This window comes from Puma concolor, chromosome C1, assembly GCF_028749965.1.
Source record: "Puma concolor isolate L17-30 chromosome C1, mPumCon1.1.hap2, whole genome shotgun sequence".
Taxonomy (NCBI): domain Eukaryota; kingdom Metazoa; phylum Chordata; class Mammalia; order Carnivora; family Felidae; genus Puma; species Puma concolor.
This window is the reverse complement of record NC_141674.1, coordinates 44,282,471-44,298,801: the sequence shown is the minus strand read 5'-3', so window position 1 is coordinate 44,298,801 and position 16,331 is coordinate 44,282,471. Positions and strand designations below refer to the sequence as shown.

Genomic DNA, 16,331 nt, shown 5'->3' with positions numbered 1-16,331 from the left:
CTGTCACAGCCTGGCCACGCTCTGCTGTCATCAGTGGTGTGTCCCTCCCTCTGTCTCCCCATCGGCCTGCGGGCACCTAAGGACAGGTCCAGTCTGACTCATCCCAGTGTCCCCAAAGTGCCAGGCTCTGGTCCTTTCCATCACTGCCCTGATGCCACCTCCCACACACAAGGAGCCTGCTCCTGGAGAATGGCAGGAGCTCGCAGGTCTGCGGCCAGGGGAGCTGCAGAGCACCCAGCCGACAGCACCATCTGTCCCTGGAGACACAGGACAGGGCAGGCACGAGGCAGAGGTGTCAGTTTCTCCGCTCGGCCAGGTCGGCCCAGGACAAGGAGAACAGCCATGGTACCCGGGCCCCTGCCCAGCTGTAACTTGGGCTCAGACAAGACTGAATTCTCTAACTCGCTCTGAGTGGCTCAGGGCTAGAGCCTTGGTCTTCTTATATGTCACACCAGACGAATACCACTAGCCCAGCAGAGCTAACTGTGTCTGACACGTGGCAGGTACCCAACAATGAGTTAGTTTGTACCACCTCATCCAGCCAACTGACCCTGGCTTTGAAACACTAAGGGAACTGAAGTCCAGTAGAGATGAAAAGAGAAGGACCAACGTTTACCACGGCCAGTTGTGTGCCAAGCTCCGCACTCCTCCCAACTCTTTAATCTTGCCAACGATCTAGCAAGATCGACAGGAACAGACCTGGTTCACGGATGAGGAAGTGAAGGCCTACAGGGTGAAGACAGTCAGTGTCCCTAAAGTGAGCTCTCCAGACTCGTGAGCAGCTGTCCAGACATGCTGGTGATACTTGGCCCGGCCTGGACCAGACACAGGTCCCCAGACCCTGGTGCGTGTGAGGTGGGGGCAGGTGATCAGCCCCAAATCTGCATTTGCCAGTGCGTGAAGCTCGGCTGTGATGGGGTGGGTCTGAGTGTGACAGTGAGGCCACTTTCTGGACGCACAGAGTTTCCAGATGTCGCCCTGGCCAGGAGAGGGGCTGAAGAGGGGTGTCTCGGCCTCGCAGGTAGGGATGCCAAGTCTCGCGCCAGCCATACGAGCCCAGGTACAGCATCTCCCTTCTCCGCGCCTTGTCTGTACCAGCGTGCCAGGCCTATCGCCACCTTCCTATTGTGGGCGGTCAGGGTGTGGATGGGAAGGTGGCTAGGACCTTCATGGCGCTGGCCAGACAGAGAGGAGCCATGATGATGTGTTTCCCTAGGTCTCTGAGCTTCTCTGAGCACAGTGTGCAGGGACTATGTACCTTGGCACTAAGTCTGGGACCAGCACGTCCCCAAGGACCACACAGGCTAGCGGGCAGGACGATACGACTGCCAGCACTCCAAACCCCAAACCCTGCCTATAAGGGCCGGACCCCCAGCCTGCAGCACATCACACCCTTACCTCAGTCCCTTCCACGCTCACTCCTGTCCAAGCCACACCGGCCCCCACTCGGTAGCTCAGATGCGCTGAGCCCCCTCACACCACGGAGCCTGCAACTAACTGAATGTTGTTCCCTCTGCCCGGAATGCTCTTCCAGCTCTTCCCCTGGCCGTCATCTCAACTGCTAGGTTTCTGCCTCGTTGTCGCCAGCTCAGAGAGCCCTCCCCTGAACCTCTCTCGTTATTCTTGCCCAGCTCCCAGTTCTCCAACAATCTGGGCTTAATCTCAGCAGTGCCACTTAAGAGCCATGTAACCCCAGGCAGACGACTCGACACTTTCTCACTGTGTCTCCACACAGCAGCCTGGGTTCATCACAGAGTACTCAGTACCTGCCACGCGCTAATCCCTGTGGAGGCAACAAATGCAATCAGCACAGTGTCCTGAGGAGACGCCGTTAATTCTGGGAGCCGGCAGGATGCAGACTGGAAGGGAAAACGATGGCTGAGCTGGGTGTTGAAGCATGAAGAAGAGCCCTCCAGACTCCAACCGCTAAGGGTGTCTGTCCGTGGCTGAGACCAGGGCTCGCGTGGGGCTCCTGAACAGGCTCAGGCTAAGTGTCTGAGTCTTGCCTCTTCTTCCAGGAAGCCTTCCGGGCACAACAGCGCCCTTCTGAGCTTTCATAGTCACTCATCCGTTCAGTAGCTTCTGCCCTCATACCATACGATAGTCATGTCATTTTATTCCTGCGGGTCTCCCCTCTTCACCACACAGCGGGGTCCTCCAGGCAGACAGGCCCCTGCCTTTCACTGTCAGGACCAACCTCAAGATGGTACACAAGCCCTTCACCAAAGCCCTGAACCCCAGGATGTCAAGGCTGGGAACCTCAGAGAACAACCAGAGATGGGGAGCCATGGGGTGAAGAAAGGATTCTAATCCAGGGGTGGCCAAGCATTGTGCCTAAAACCTCCTCATACCCTGAACTAGACCCTCAGTGAGGCTGGGGGGCTGGCTGGGCCGGGGAAGAGAACCTCCAGCTGTCCTCAGGTTCAAGGTGAAGCAATGGGATCACTGCCAGGGCTTGGGAGCAGCGTGTAGGTTGGTGGACACACGAGCACGTGCGCAGATACCCGTGGCTCTTTCTGATCTGCCACCACCCTGTTGGCAACACTACCAGGGTGCAGGTCTCCTCAGGGGAGCTGGGATAAACAGCCCCATCACCTTCCCCAGAGTAAATAAAGTTCCCGGGAGGTGACCTTGACCAGGCTAGAACGCAGGCTGAGCAGAGGTTCCCAGTTTCCCACTAGGGCTCCAGCGGATCCCTGCCAGACCAGGAGCGCGGGACTCAGTCCCCAGTACAGTCTGACACCTCGGATGGGGAAGGAGAGGGCCTCCACTCAGAGAGGCAAGGACTGAGACAGGACAGGAGGACCTTCCCGGCACCACCCAACAGGCAAGCAGCGTTCCTCCCTCACACCCTGCTCCCCAAGCTGGGCAGCAGACTCACCGCCTCATTCATTCATTCATCCACGCGTTTCGAGAGCTCGCTGGGTACCCAGTGGCAGGTAAGAGCCAGAACCACCTAACTCCAAAACGCCCGTGTCTGTAGTGTCACAGGATACTGACAAGGGCCCCCAAAGCCTGTGCGGCAAAGCTTACGGGTTATCTGAGGCCTCCCTTCTGTTCCCAGTCAACCTGGCTTTCTTTGTCCCCAGTGGGTTTTTTGATTTGCTTGCTTTTCATTAAAAACAGCTTTGGGGGGCGCCTGGGTGGCGCAGTCGGTTAAGCGTCCGACTTCAGCCAGGTCACGATCTCGCGGTCCGTGAGTTCGAGCCCCGCGTTGGGCTCTGGGCTGATGGCTCAGAGCCTGGAGCCTGTTTCCGATTCTGTGTCTCCCTCTCTCTCTGCCCCTCGCCCGTTCATGCTCTGTCTCTCTCTGTCCCAAAAATAAATAAACGTTGAAAAAAAATTTAAAAAAAAAAAAAAAAAACAGCTTTGGTAACAACCCAGAAAATCATCCCAAACCGTCCTATATTTCCCAGGGAACTAAGAGAATTCTGGAAAAAACAGATCTGCGTGCAGGAGATGGTCCACAGGTGGCAATCAAGGCTTGAGTGTGCTCAGCCGGCACGAGGTCCCCCATGCCACCTCATGAGCCCAATTCCACCCCCACACTTACCTCCACTCCCCGGCTCAGGAGAGTGGGCAGGAGAGTATTGGGGAAGCAAAAGGCTGCCTGGGCTCAGACTCGGAATGTGTGGGCTGGAATCTCACTCTGGGCTTTTGCTGGGCTGAGCCTCGGGCTCCCTAAGAGCTCAGATTCTGGAGCCAGATTGCCTGAGTTCAAATCCCAGCTCTGCCACCTCCTGCCAGTGTGATCCTGAGCCTGGGCAAGTCCTCAACCCCTCTGAGCCTCAGTTTCCTCATCTGGGATATGGGGATGATACCTGTACCTACCTCGCAGGAAACGGAATGAATTAATATATACAAAGCATTTGGTATCGTGCCCAGGTGTGGCCAGCACTACGTACAGATTTGCTACTATGATACTGTTATCTCTGTAAAACGGTGATGATGATACATCCCTTCTCCACTGCCTTCTCCCCAGTTACTGATGGGGATCAATGGGAAAAAAGTCATGCAGCACCCAAGACATAGCCTCGCCTGGAAAACGCTCTCTGCCCCGTGCTCAGGAGATGGGACCTTGCTTCTCAGATCCCACCCTTGGCCTCACTGAGAAGCTGCCTGTGCCCATTCATTCATTAGGCATTGTCCGGGACCCTGACCGTGCTCAGCCCTCCGCCGGGCACACCAAGAGCAGCCTCATGGAACTCACTGGCTGGTGGGAGAGATGGGCACTAACACAAAGGCTCCCTGTGCCCTGAGAAATCTAGGAAGGCTTTCTAGAGGAGACAGCATCTAAGCTGAGATCTGAGGGCCCAGAAGGAATCTTCCAGGGGGCAGAAAGAAGCTGGGGGCCACCCGAGCAAAAAGCACAGTACGGACCACAGCACAGAGAGGAGAACAAACGTGGTCAGCTGAGGCAGTGGCAAGCAGTTCAGTATGGCCACCACGCTGAATGCACAGGGGTGGGGAAGGAAGGATGAGGGGGGAGAGGCAGCAGAAGCAGAGTACCAAGAGCCTTTGGTAGCAGGTAAGGAATGTGAACGTTGTACTGAAGGCAGCCGGCGGAGCAGGTGGGGAATAATCACGTGTCCCTGTTAGAAGCATCCCTCCAGGGGAGGGCGGTTGGAGGGGCCAGCTGTGGAATCAGGGAAGCAGGGAGAAGGCGTCCTGGGGGGTGAGGGTGCCGAGGTCTGAGGTGAGCGGCCGTCATGCAGACGGAGGGAGGGGATAAGTAAGAGATGTATTCACCCCTGCCCCTTTCACAAAAGGCATTCCTGAAAACATCCTCAGAGGATACCCACTCTATGCTCAGCACAACCCCTGCCAGTCATTTCACCGGATCAAAGGATCCCGCCAGGCGGTGATGATGAACACTTGGGTCTGTCCCATGCCTCAGTATCTAATCTCAGCTCCAAAGTCCTCGTTAAGACATTCCAGGGAAACGTGGTCTTGCCAGGACACCTTGCAGAACGCCTTTCCAACAGCCCACGCCTGGTCCTAAGCTTGCTCTCTGAAAGAGGTTATCGTCCCTGAGAATCCCGGGCTTGGTCCTGCCACACCCTCGCCCACTCACACACCCCCTCCCCAGCCCTGTAACATCTCTCAGAGTCAAGGCCTTCGAGCCCTGAACTCCAGCACGACACACAGCCACGGAGCTCAGATGTGCAGCAGACACACGCACAGGACTCCGCTGGGAGAAACCCACACCCCCAGAATAGAATTCCAGACGCAGACAGCGTCCAGCGCAGACACAGCCAGCCCTCGGGGGAGCTAACGGCCCCTGGGGCTGGTTTGGGGATTGTTGCTTCTAATAAACCAGCCCAGGAGTTCTGCCATTCCTCCTTCAAAGAGAGCTGGAAAGTGGTCCGTGGAAAATGAGAGAGAAGCCATAGAACTTCTGACTTAAACTGGAAACTTCGATCTTCTCTCGGGACCACCCCCACCCCCGCAACCTCCAGCCCCCTCTCCTTTGCCTCCGATCAGCCCCCAGCCCACCGCCCTCCATACCCTTCGCAGGTGATTTCCGACATTCTGGATCATTGCGGCGAGACCCCACCAGCTGGTCACACCGTTGGTCGCACCCTCTGAGAGAGACACTGGTAACCTGAGCAACAGCCAGGCTCTGGCTCCAAATGAAGCCTGTCGGCCTCTCCTCCTGCTCCTCCTCCGGAGCTCCCGCCCCTCCTGAGCCCAGCTGTTATCATTGAGTCCTGCCCGTCCTCACACTGCCCTCTGCCCCCCTCCTCCCAGAGCACCCCCTCCCAAGGCTCCTGTGCCCGCCTGGTGGAGAGGAAGGAGACAGGCTGCCAACTGGGCCCCAGCCATGTCAGGGGGCCCTGTGCCCGCCCACTGGGCACCTAGCCGGACTTGCACTTCGCTTCCAGCCACAGCCAGACTTGGTCGCTTCCAGCCCCTGACATCCTTCTCAGGGGGTCTCTCGGCTCCAGGGTCCTTCCTAGGGGGCCGGAGTTCCCACCTTCCCGTCCCCAGCCAGTTAGCCTGGCCAAATGGTCACCAGGTTTCCATCTGTCCACAAGGGTCAGGCTGGAAGGTGGCAGGAGGCCAGGGAACTGCCAGCAGCCTCCCAGAGAGACACCAGCCCCACCTGCTAGGACTCTTCACCCTTGGGAGTGCTGCCCCCAAGTGCAGCCCAGTGCAGCTACTGGCCAGGGACAGGGCACACCCCCTCGTTTCCTTACAATGAGCAATGTGACTTTTCTTAAAGTGGCATCTGCTAAATCTCACCTCATTAGCTTCACAGGCTTCAGCCCCCCTGGGCACCCGCCCCGGGGCCCTCCGTAGCCACTGCCAACTTACAGACCACCCAGATTTTCCCTTCTCCCTCTCACTTCTGCAAGAGGCTTAACGAGGAGGCCTTGACGCTGACATTGGACTTTTCACGACGGGGCCATAAAATAAAGTCCTCGGTGGTTAAGAGAAGAAGGTACGCGAGAGCCAGGCAGAGGAGCTGGGGTGGACGGATGGATGGGGAGTAATAATGAGCACCTCACAATAACCAAGCACCGACTGTGCGCCAGGCCTGGTGCCGGTCCTCATTCCAACCCCACCGGAAGGTCCCTTGGGGAGGGTAGGTGACACGCCCCAGGTGGCACGGCTATTGAGTACAAAGCCACGTTGGAACGCAGGTCAGCCGGATCTGAGGCCTCTGCCCTTCACTGCCTCTAGCTCATTCCCCACACACCTAATGATATCTTCACTGCCCCCCCTGCCCCCGCCCCCGGGCCTAAGACACCTGGGTTCTGGGCCTGGTTCTCTCACTAATGTGCCGTGTGACTGCCAACAAGTTCCCTCCTGTCTCTGGGCCTCCCTGCTCTAGGAGTCAAGGGCTTTAATGTCCACCCCTGTGAGCTCAAGGCTTCCCCTGAAATAACAGACCCAGCAGTCCAGTGTCACCAAGTCAGAAATTAAAGTCACACCTTAAAAGACAGCAAGATGGTCCAAGGAGGGCACGGAGGACTGGGGCAATCTAGGAGGCTTCCTGGAGGAGGTGGTGCTCTCTGGCCTGAAGACTGAATGGGTTTGGATAGGCTGAGAAGAGGGATGAGATAGAAGGCCTAACAGGAACAGAACAGGATGCAGTAATAGACAGTAAGGATTCTCATCTTGCAGGAAAAAAAAAAAAAAAAAGCTGGGAATCTGTCGAGGAGGACCTTGAATGCCAGGCAACAGGGCTGGGGCTTCAAGAAGCTCTGAGAATGAAGAACATGTTCCACATGCTAAAAGCCACGTGAAGTGAACAGGATAGGAATCATGAGACCTCCCTCGACTGGTAAGAAAAACAGCCCAGAGAAGGGAAAGCTCATCTCACTGGATCCAGGCAGGCAGCCAGGGCAATTCAGGGCCCCGCTGTGCAGATGAGGGAATGGAAACCCGGAGAGGTTCTGATCCCCAGCCTGCCCCCTCCCCAGCAGTCCATAATGTCCCAGACTCACTGGACTCAGTCTGGTCCCCCCACCTTACAGAGGGATACACTGAAGCCGGGGATGAAAAGTGAGCTACCCAAAGTCTGCGAGAAGTTGTCTAGAATCACCACCCCGACCACCCCCCCCCCACCCCACCCCACAGCAAGGCACAAAATACAAGAGACTTCAGTAAGACTTATGAGAGGCACTCCAGCAAGGTTGAATCAGTATACTGTCAGGAACAAGCAACAGAGAACCAGAGCTCTCTGCAGAGAAAGAGAAAGGTCTCTCTCCTCTCTGCTCTTTATTATGGAACTGACTTGTGTCTCTCTGGCAGTTCTGTCGGGTCCGTTACTTCAACGAATATTTCCATAGGGATCTGCCTCCCCTTCCCAACTCACTCGGGAGCCCCCTCAGGGCTGACACCATATCTTACTCATCTCTGTGCCCTCTCCCATCAGCCCCCAGACCAGGGCCCTAAACATAGGAAACATGCCACGTGCCTAGATGAATCACAGTCCTGGAAAAGTGGATACAGAAGAGGTCTTAAGTGATAGTGAGGTCGGTGGTCCCCAAACTTCAGCCTGCAGCAGAATCATGTGAAGGGCTTTTTAAAATTCCGACTGCGGAGTGCCCGGGTGGCTCAGTTGGTTAAGCGTCCAACTTGGGCTCAGGTCGTGATCTCATGGTCAGTGAGTTCGAGCCCCATGTCGGGCTCTGTGCTGACAGCTCAGAGCCTGGAGCCTGCTTCGGATTCTGGGTCTCCCTCTCTCTCTGCCCCTCCCCTGCTCATTCGCTAGTGCACACTCTCTCTCTCTAAAATAAATAAACATTAAAAAAATTTTTTTAAATAAAATTCAGATTGCTGGGCCACATCTCCTGTAAAGCTCCAGGAGAGCCCAAGAATTTGCATTTCTTTATTTTATTATTGTGCTTAATGTTTATTTTTGAGAGAGAGAGAGAGAACAAGCAGGGGAGGGGCAGAGAGAGGGAGACACAGAACTGGAAGAGGGTCCAGGCTCCACGCTGTCAGCACAGAGCCTGACGCGGGGCTCGAACTCACGAACGGTGAGATCATGACCTGAGCCGAAGTCAGATGCTTGACCAACTGAGCCACCCAGCCGCCCCGAATTTGCATTTCTAATAAGATCCCAAGTGATACTGACGCTACTGGTCCAGGGACCATACTTTGAGAGCCATACTTTGGGGTGGATGAGACCCAGAGATTGTGGGACAGCTCTTGACTGTACATCACTCTTATCATCACTGCCATCGTCATAGCTCTCCTCACACACCCTGGGCAAGCACGTCATAGAGGTTACCACCTTCAGGACTCATCCTAGGAGGAAGGTACTATGATTATCATTCTCCTACAGAGGAAAACCGGAGGCAAAGCGTCATTTGTCCCAAGGCATGCACTTGATAAGAGTAGCCTAAGGATCTGAACTCTGATCTAAGTCTAGAGCCCACAAGTGTAACCACCACTCCACACAACTGCCTACAGCTTATGCTGACCAAGAACTTCTCTAGAGGTTCTCAAATCTTGCAGGCTCATTTCTGGCGTGGAATGAGCTTGCGGTGCCCATGGCCCAAAGGCATGGTCCTTAAGTGTGCCTCTGGGGACTCCCGTGTCTAGGGAAAGCCTGCTTTTCAAGCCCCAGGCACCCTGAGTATTTTCTGCCACAAACACTTCTTTTCCCACGTGACATCCTTCATCTGGCCCCACAGATGGGGCCTTCCTGGCTAGAAGACAAATGTCTGCATTAATTCTTCAGCTGTACCACCCCGCTCGGTGACAAAACCCAGTGGAGTCACCTCCATTTATATGCCACAGTGTTACTGGGTTGTCACTTTCTGGCACGGGTCTGTCTCTCCCATGAGACTGGGAACTCACACGGACAGGGAGTTGATCTGAGTCACCTGAGTCCTCAGCACAGGGTCTGTCCAGAACAAGAGTTTAGTACTGATAGGAAGGAAGGAAGGAAGGAAGGAAGGAAGGAAGGAAGGAAGGAGGGAGGGAGGAAGGGAGGAAGGGAGGAAGGGAGGAAGGAAGAAGGAAGGAAGGAAGGAAGGAAGGAAGGAAGGAAGGAAGGAAGGAAGGGGGGAGGGAGGAAGTCAGTCAGGAAGTGGTATAGGGTCAAAGGAGGGAATGAATGAATGAATACATAAACAAACTCCCAGGAATTCCCTCTTCTGCCTTTCCAGATAGGACCACAGACTCTCTGGGGACCTCTGACATCATCCACTCCAACTCCCACTTTCAGAACTGCCCTAGCTGAACCCCTCCATGGGCTAGAACCTAGAGCTCTCTCCTGCTCCAAACACACATCTACTACCCCAGGCTCCACTTACCTACATCCAAGATTGAAGGGCTCACTCCGTCTAAGACTGCTGAACAATCAAAGAACCCTAATAGCCACAAGGATCTTGCTAGTACCCCATGATCATGGCTCTGGGTCACCCAGAACGCGGCTGCTCTCCTGGCCTGACAGAGGGCAGAGAGATGGGAGCACATGTCCTGTCCTCTACCGGGCCCTGGCCTCCCCATCCAGACTTATTTCTTCTAATAGTCTCAAGCCATGAAAAGAGCTCCCAACTGTCCCCTCACACACCTGGGGTTTCCTTTGTTCCTGCTGTTCCCTGATGCCCTCTGATAGCTCTACATCCCAACCCTGGGCCCCATCAAGCCTGGCTCAGATGGCACCACCTCCAGGAAGTCTTCTGAGCTCCTCCTAAGTGAAAATTCCATCCTCCTTCTCAGTCCCCTCTCCACACACACAAACACACACGCACACACTTCACAGCGCTTTATCTCTCATACTGCTTTTTCTCTTAAGTTGGGCTGATTTGTGCTAATTTCTCCTTCTTGACCTTGAATGGCTGCCATCAGGGATGGAGTTGATTCATCAGAGTATCCTGCCCCCACCAAACACTCAGGGCCTCGAACATAGTAGATGCTCGGTATAAGTGTCCCAAGAATGAAGGAATAATTGAATGTGAAAGAACAAGGGAATGTGTGAGTGAATGAATGGGAATAAACACACGTGTACATGAATGATCAAATGAATGAATGAATGAATGAATGAATGAATGAATGAGTGCAGGAATGTCATTCTCTCCTATTCTCCAGTCTAAAGACTCCAGTTCCTTCTGGGGGCCCCTTCGGCTTGGCATGGCAGAATAAAGGAAGTTTTGAGATAAACAGAAGGGGGACAGGAGGAAGGAACAAAGCAAGGAGGCGGTGATACAGGAAGTAGAGGTGACATCAACATTCCTCCAAGGCCAGGGCCCTTCAGAACTACAGCCCTCTGTGGAGAAACTGGGCAAAGAAAGCAGTGGGAAGCCAGTCAACAGTGCAGAGGAGAGAAGACACAGGTAGTAGAGATGGGCGGGAGGGGGGGGCGGGGAGGGGGGTTGCCAACAAGCCATGGAGGCCAGATTAGGGATGCACGAACAGAGTCCTGAACCTGTCCAGCCAATCCTAAACTCCATCCTGACCAGTGGGCTCAAACATGCCCTTCCTGCCCCACTCTCAGCACCTCCATCTGCTGGGGCCAGAAGGAAGGAACTCCTGGGCCCAGCCAGCCTCACACTGGACCCTTGTGCGGAGGTTACTCACAACAAGGGCTAGGGCTCCCCCACCCACCCCAGATCTAAGTGAGTCAGCATCGGCTGCACCCTCTGGAGTGTGAGTCCACAGGCCCTTCCCAGGGCCAGCCTCCCCCATCCTGGTGAGAGGCCCGCCCAGCTCAGCTCAAATCCCAGGACGCTTCTTCATGCCTCAGCCTGCCCAAGCAAGAGTGTATCAGGCACCAAAAGGCTTGTCTGGAGCCCAGTCCTGGGGTAGAGGCAGATCTGCCTAGAGAGTGTGCTGGGGCTGAGGAGCAGCCAGCAGCAGGGGGATCCTAGGGAGTGCAGTCTTTCCCAGGCAGGAGGCAGGGGAGGGGCGCGGCGGGGGAGGGGGGGGGGGGGTCTTACCCAAGTGGTGGGACCCTCTAGACCCAACTGCTTGCAGGGCGGAGGCGGGGGGAGCCTGCTGGGAACTTCAGGGGAAGCAGCTCCGCGGGGAGAGGCTCAGAACCGGGCATGCGAGGTCCCAAAGCGGAGCCTGATGGGGGAGGCTAGGAGAGGCTGCGGGAGGCACAGGAAGCAGCGGGTAAAAGACCGGCGGGCGGGGGCGCCTGGGCGAGTTCCCGACGACTCTGGTCCCCTCCCCTCCCCTCCCCGGTACGGGTGGGGCGGCCCCGGGCTGCAGCGGCAGCAGCGATCGCAGAGGGCCAGGGCACTGAGCCGGCGCCAGACACCCCGCCCCGCCAGGCGTCAGTCCCGGGGCGCCGGGCAGAAGCGGAAACGTGGGCGCCGGACCTGGCAGTGTCCACGTGGAGCAGGACAGGCGCCAGGGCGCAAAAGCCGCTGCCTGTTCTTGCTAAGTCAGCCCCTCAGAGTCCAGAAACGTAATACCTGCTGTTCGGTCACACCTTTACTGAGCACCTACTATGTGCCAAACACTGAGCTGGGTGCTGGGACCCAGCTTCTCTGAGCCAGACACACTGTTTTGCCCTAATGAGTATTGATAGAAAAAAATCTAAATGGACAGTTCAGAAAAGAACAAAGAAAATGAATGCCATCCATGATCGCTCCGCTCAGAGAGAATCATAGTATTTTAAGGCATGTGCTTCCAACCAGACTAGAGCTGAAAAACGTGGACCTGCCAACCGGGGAGGTGGAGACCCCCCTCCCCCCTCTCCGAGTGCATCTGCATATGTTATGTTATAGAGTGTAATATGATGTGACATGAAATATATGATATGGTCATGGGCATAAGTTGCTGCCTGGAAAAGTCTCCATTGGTTTTCACGTTTGCGATACACGCTCATCAGGACCTGACAGAGGATGGTGGTGCTTCCTGAAAGACGCCAGATCTTGGGAGGAGGAGTCTGGCAATGGTAGTGGCTTCCACACCAGGATGGGAGGGGTGGAGAGTCAATCATGGCGGACACCTCACAGAGGCTGGTACTTGAACTCCTCCCGTCCCTGCCCCTCCCTGGAGAAAAGAACAGTGTGCAGCAAAGAGAGCTATCATCCTGCCACCCCTGGGGCCCACGCAACTCTCCTGTGGGGACCTCTGACCATGACACAAGATGGGGCATTTTCTCAATTACTTTGCTTTGGCCATGTTCTCAGAGCCCCCTAAGGGTGCAAGAGTCGCATGGCTGGATTGCTGGGCAACCCACGCATGGGGCTTGGCACGTGCGACATGGTCACACGGACAAGTGACATGGGCCTATCTCTGGCTCCGCTAGCAACATTAATGCAGGAGACTCAGCTCGGCTGGTGTCAGCAACAGCAAATAACATCTGAGATCGCTTTTTGAGTGCACTGAGACACATGTGGGGACACCCAGAAACATAAAGGACAGGGGACTTTACAGGGAAGGAGAATTCCCACACTGGCAGGATGGATCTGGGCTGGCATAAACCATGGTTTGATTTTAATGTGACACTCTTTATAATCAAATGGTGAATGCCATAGATATTCAGGTTATCTAAAAAAAAAAAAGTGACCAGGGGCACCTGGGTGGCTCAGTCGGTTGAGCGTCCGACTTCAGCTCAGGTCATGATCTCATGGTTTGTGGGTTCAAGCCCTGCATCAGGCTCTGTGCTGACAGCTCAGAGCCTGGATCCTGCTTCAGATTCTGTCTCTGTCTCTCTCTGCCCCTCCCCTGCTTAAGCACTGTCTCTCTCTCTCTCTCAAATATAAACAAACATTTTTAATTTTTTTTTAATAAATAAAAATAATAAAAATTTAAAAGTGACCATATTGGACATATTGTTTTGTAATCTGCTTTTTTTCTCTCTCAACAATTATCGTAAATATCTGTCCATAATTTTCATTGCTACATACTATTTCTCTTTATGGGTCTACTTGAATTTATTTCTTTTTGCCTTATAGCTTGATTGAGATATCATTACATACAATAAACTGCACATATTTAAAGGGTATAATTTGACAAGTTTTGACATACATATTATGTATACATATATATATATATACACATATATATCCACGAAAGCATCACAACAGAGGTAATGAACATATTGTCACCACCAAAACTTCCTATAGCCCTTTGTAATCCCTCCCTTCTGCCCCACACTGCCCCCTCCCCCACATCCCCGGCAAACAATAATCTGCCTCTGTCACTCTTGATTAGGCTGCATTTCTAGAAGGCTATATAAATGGAATCATACAGTATGCATTCTTTTTTTGTCTGGCCTCATTCACTCAGCATAATTATTTTGCAATTCATATGTATGTTGCATACACCAATAATTTGTCCCTTTTTATTGCTGAGTAGAATGCCATTTTATGGTTATAGCGCAATTTGGTTATTCATTCACTTATTGACAGACTTTGGATTGTTTCTATTTGCTGGCTGTTATACAAATAAAGCTAGTATGAACATTCATATTCAAATCCATGTGTGGACATATGCTGTCATTTCTCTTAGGTAAATACCTAGGAGCGGAATACCTAGGCGTGGTCAAGTCATATGATGGGTGTACGTTTAACATTTTTTAAGCTGCCAACGTTTTTCCACAATGGTGGTATCATTCCACATTCCCACGAGTGGCATGCGAGAGTCCCAACTCCTCCTCATGCTCACAGCACTTGGTCAGCGAGTTTAACCTTAATCATTTCCGTGGATTCACAGTGCTTCATCATGGTGGGCTCCATTTATATTTTCCTGTCCGTTAATGTTGTTAAGCATCTTTTTGTATACTGACTTACTGATCTGGGTATCTTCCTTGGTAAAATGTCTATTCAAATCTTTCCCCATTAAAAAAAAATTGGGTTGATTGTCTTATTATTGAATTGTAATAGTTCTTTAATACCCAAAGGAATTCAAAACAGGCTCTCCAAGATATATTTGTACAACCTATGTTCACGGGAGTACTGTTCACAATAGGCAAAAGGTAAGAACAACCCAAATGTCCATCGACCGATGAATGAATAAGCAAAATGTGGTACACACATACAATGGAATACATTCAGCCTTAAAAAGGAAGGAAATTCTGACACATGCTAGAACATAGATGAACCTTGAGGCATTATGCTAAGTGTAATAAGTCAATCACGAAAAGGCAAATACCGTATGAGTCCACTATGTGAGATAACTAGAGTAATCAATAGAAACAAAGCAGAATGGCAGTTGCCAGGGGCACCTGGGTGGTTCAGTTGGTTAAGCATCCAACTTCGGCTCAAGTCATGATCTCACGGTTCATGGGTTCAAGCCCCACGTTGGACTCTGTGCTGACAGAGCCCAGAGCCTGCTTCAGGTTCTGTGTCTCCCTCTCTCTCTGCCTCCCCCCCCCCATTCTCTCTCTCTCTCTCTATCTCTCAAAAATAAATAAACATTAAAAAAAATTAAGAAAAAAAAAGAATGGCAGTTGCTAGGGCCTGGGGCAGAAGGAAATGAGCAGTTGTTTAATGGATGTAGTCTCAGTTTGGCAAGAAAAAAAAAGTTCTGGAGATTGGTTGAACAGCAATATGGATATACTTAACACTACTTAACTGTACATCTAAAATTAGTTAAGATGGTAAATTTTATGTTATGTATATTTTACCACAATTAAATTTTTTTCTTTTTCTTTTTTTTATTTAGTGAACTCTACCCGCAACATGGGGCTCAAACTCATGACATTCTGAGATCAAGAGTCACATGCTCCATCGACTGAGCCAGCCAGGTGCCCTACAATTTACAATTTTTTTATTTTTTTTTTTAATTTTTTTTTCAACGTTTATTTATTTTTGGGACAGAGAGAGACAGAGCATGAACGGGGGAGGGGCAGAGAGAGAGGGAGACACAGAATCGGAAACAGGCTCCAGGCTCTGAGCCATCAGCCCAGAGCCCGACGCGGGGCTCGAACTCACGGACCGCGAGATCGTGACCTGGCTGAAGTCGGACGCTTAACCGACTGCGCCACCCAGGCGCCCCTAAAATTTTTTTAAATATAAGTTTATACATAGGTAGACACGAGTCCTCCGTTGCATATATGTTTTGCAGATATTTTCTCCAAATCTGGGACTCATCTTTTCATTTTTGTAAGGTCTCTTGAAGAACAAAGATTTTTAATTATGATGAAGTCTAATTCATCAATTTTTTTTACTTTATACCATAGACTTTTTGTGTTCTACTTAAGAAATCTTTGCCAAGAGTTGCCTGGGTGGCTCAGTCGGTTAAGCATCCACTCTTGATTCCGGCTCAGGTCATGATCTCACAGTCATGAGGTCAACTCCTGCGTCAGCCTGCTTAAGATTCTCTCCCTCTCTGTCCCTTCCCCCTGCCTCTCTCTCCCTTTAAAAAAAAAAAAAAATAGCCAACTCCAAAGTCACTAGCATTTTCTTTTATGCTTTCTCCTAGACATTTTATGGTTTTAGCTTTTACATTAAAAAAAAAATTTTTTTTTGTAGTTTATTTATTTTGAGACACAGAAAGAACGAGCAGTGGAGGGGCAGAGAGAGAGGGAGAGAAAGAGAATCACAAGCAGTCTCTGTACTATCAGCATGGAGTCTGACTCCGGGCTTGAACCCAAGAACCAACAATGAAATCATGACCTGAGCTAAAATCAAGAATTGGACAATTAACAGACTGAGCCACTCAGGTGCCCCAAGCTTTTACATTTCGACTATGATCTATTCCAAGTTAATTTTCATATTTGGTCTGAGGTAAAGATAGAGGTTCTTTTTTTTTTTTTTTTTTTCCGACATGTGTCTATCCAGTTGTTCCAGCACCATTTTTTTTTTAAGTTTATTTATTTTTGACAGAGAGAGAGAGAGAGAGAAAGAGAATGAATGGCGGAGGGGCAGAGAGAGGTAGACACAGAATCCAAAGCAGGGTCCAGGCTC

At 52.1% G+C, this 16,331-nt stretch overlaps 1 protein-coding gene across 2 annotated transcripts in view; it reads right to left on the bottom strand.

Moving 5' to 3' along the window:
- Window positions 1–11,674, bottom strand: part of ACOT11 (acyl-CoA thioesterase 11) — a 53,433-nt gene extending 41,759 nt beyond the window's left edge. The window contains exon 1 of one of the 2 annotated variants that reach the window (XM_086717066.1): window positions 11,403–11,674. Coding sequence is in view for 1 of the 2 variants with exons in the window: in XM_086717065.1 (XP_086573191.1) it covers window positions 5,509–5,541 (33 nt within the window). In the remaining variant the exon portion in view is untranslated. Of the gene's footprint in view, window positions 1–5,508; window positions 5,672–11,402 lie in introns of those variants that run through there. The other variant, XM_086717065.1, reaches the window with a different exon arrangement.
- Between the last annotated feature and the right edge of the window lie 4,657 nt (window positions 11,675–16,331).